At 48.5% G+C, this 2,500-nt stretch overlaps 1 protein-coding gene across 5 annotated transcripts in view; it reads right to left on the bottom strand.

The window, feature by feature from the left end:
* LOC134069845 (rho GTPase-activating protein 23-like) overlaps positions 1-2,500 on the bottom strand; it is a 67,643-nt gene that overhangs the window by 6,710 nt on the left and 58,433 nt on the right. For all 5 annotated transcript variants that reach the window (XM_062525970.1, XM_062525969.1, XM_062525967.1 and 2 more), the window contains 3 exons: positions 2,443-2,500; positions 2,319-2,360; positions 1,885-1,978 (listed from right to left, as the gene is read on the bottom strand). The exon at positions 2,443-2,500 is cut by the window's right edge and continues 68 nt beyond it. In XM_062525970.1, coding sequence (XP_062381954.1) covers positions 1,885-1,978; positions 2,319-2,360; positions 2,443-2,500 — 194 coding nt within the window. The remainder of the gene's footprint in view (positions 1-1,884; positions 1,979-2,318; positions 2,361-2,442) is intronic.

A 2,500-nucleotide genomic window follows, 5' to 3' on the forward strand; every position in this document is an offset into this window, starting at 1 on the left:
GAGTGTTGGGGCAAGAGAAGAGAGTTGGGGTAAGAGAAGAGTGTGAGTGTTGGGGCAAGAGAAGAGTGTCGGGGCAGGAGAAGAGTGTGAGTGTTGGGGCAAGAGAAGAGTGTGAGTATTGGGGCAAGAGAAGAGAGTTTGGGCAAGAGAAGAGTGTTTTGGCAAGAGAAGAGTATTGGGGCAAGAGAAGAGAGTGAGTGTTGGGGCGGGGGGGGGGGGGGGGCAATGCAACACTTATCCAACACCCCCATTTTATCCAGACTCATTTGACCCCTATCACCTACCCAGTCATTTCAGTCCCTTATCAGAGCCATTCTGCCTGAGGCCTTGGGCTACCCCAGGGTTACATTGAGGCAGGGATCACATTAGCCAGCGCCAAGCATAACCAAGGGGGCAGCGAATGTAGGTCCATAGGTCAGACTACGTGCCTACGTCACATGTACGTCCCCCTGAGCCTGCGCAGGAGAGAAGTAGACCAAAAAACCTGTTGAAATTTTCTTCCTCGGTCTCTGCTGACGTCTACGTGATAGCTCTGTCCATATCTTTTACTGTCTATGAGCATAACGCAATGCTCAGACCATAATGATAATCCAGACCATAATGATAATCCAAAATATTCTATCTTGTTGTTAAGTAACGCTGCGCTCAACGCTGTCACTATAGAGACAGCTATCTTTGTTGCTACGTTCTAAGACGAATCTGATTGGTGAAAATACCTGAACATTCTAAAACTGACATTGATGAGCCGAGCGTTGCGCTTCAAAGTTGAACCAAGTTCAACGCTCAGTTTGCTCAACGCTAGCATTACGCCAGTGTTGTCCCCGGTCCGCTGCGAACCATAGAGAACAATAGGAAAACGTGCCGCTGGCTAATGTGATCCCCGCCTTAGAGTTACCTGAATCTCCACGGTTACATTTAGAACATTAAGAGTCACCTGAAGCATCTCCACGGTTACATTTAGAACATTTAAGCTATAAGTATACTCGACGCACCCGACCTGTCGCGCGACAATGTGACGTCAAAATGACGTAATTTCCTGTGTCGCAAGCCACATTTCAGCCGCGCGCCGACCTGTCGCGCACCGGACATTTTATATCAGCCGCGCGCGCCAACCTCGCATGACAACTAGGAAGAGATTGAAGCCAAGCTCACGGAGCCCCTGTCCTTCTTCAGTCATCAACCACATAAACCACATTCAGGCATTATCATATAGCCTATCCAACATCTTAAATAAGCCCATTCATTTTTAAAAAGACTGTAGTCATGAAGTTTGAATAATAGTAAGTTTGAGAAGTGGGAAGTTATCTTGGCTAGGCTGCAGCGAGAGTTGCCTGGAGGACTGATTTGTTTACAGTCGTGAACTACGTTGGATAAGTTAACGAAGTTACCAGTGAGTTGCAACAGGAGGAATTAGGGGGAAATGACTAGGACCAAGGCACAGAAGCATTCCAGCAAAAGGTAACGAAGAGATTTATTTTCAACCAAAGGATATCTGCTAGACCTAAAAAAAAAAAAATCTCTTTCCATTTAGGGAGATTACACAAACTCATCTCATAAACGAGATGGTAGGCTAATCCTTCAGTTGTGCAAGCTAAGTTAAGTTAGCTAAGTCTGAAATATCAGCAAAGAAGCTAGTTGCTACTGCCATTAACGTCAATGGATACCGTGCCTCTGTTCAGTTTCTGCAAATTGTGTCGCGACTACCACGCGCAAGTATACATGGTTACAACGTTCCCCGTGACGTCAACATGTCGCACGACAAGTCGGGTGCGTGGACTGTACCGGGGCCTTTAGAGTCACCTGAAGCGTCTCCACGGTTACATTTAGAACATTTAGAGTCACCTGAAGCGTCTCCACGGTTACATTTAGAACATTTAGAGTCACCTGACGCGTCTCCCAGGTGAGCGGTGCGTCCGATGTTGGAGAGCAGGTGGGTGATGTTGGGGGCGGGTTGGACAGACTCCGTGTCCTCTGGCGTCTGAGAGACAAAGGGGGACAGGAAGTTAGACCGATGTGATTGGGTGGGACAGGAAGTTAGAGCGATGTGATTGGGTGGGTCAGGAAGTTAGAGCGATGTGATTGGGTGGGTCAGGAAGTTAGAGCGATGTGATTGGGTGGGACAGGAAGTTAGAGCGATGTGATTGGATGGGACAGGAAGTTAGAGCGATGTGGTTGGCTGGGTCAGGAAGTTAGAGCGATGTGATTGGGTGGGTTGTGTTGTTGGAGCGTTGTGATTGGGTGGGGCAGCAGGTTGGAGCGCTGTGATTGGCTGGGTTGTGGTGTTGGAGCGTTGTGATTGGGTGGAGCAGCAGGCTTACTTTCTCTTCTTTCTCTGGCTCCTCACTGAAGAACCAATCTTGCTGTGGAGAAGACAAACATTAGATCAACCAATAGGGGAGCATCATATGTGAGAGCTAGTCTGTGATTGGCTGTGGGTCTCACGTGCTGCAGGAGGGTCTCCACGATCTTGTAGCGGTCGGGCATGTGGGTCACCATGTCC

The sequence above is a fragment of the Sardina pilchardus genome, chromosome 22, assembly GCF_963854185.1.
Source record: "Sardina pilchardus chromosome 22, fSarPil1.1, whole genome shotgun sequence".
In the NCBI taxonomy this organism is placed as follows: domain Eukaryota; kingdom Metazoa; phylum Chordata; class Actinopteri; order Clupeiformes; family Clupeidae; genus Sardina; species Sardina pilchardus.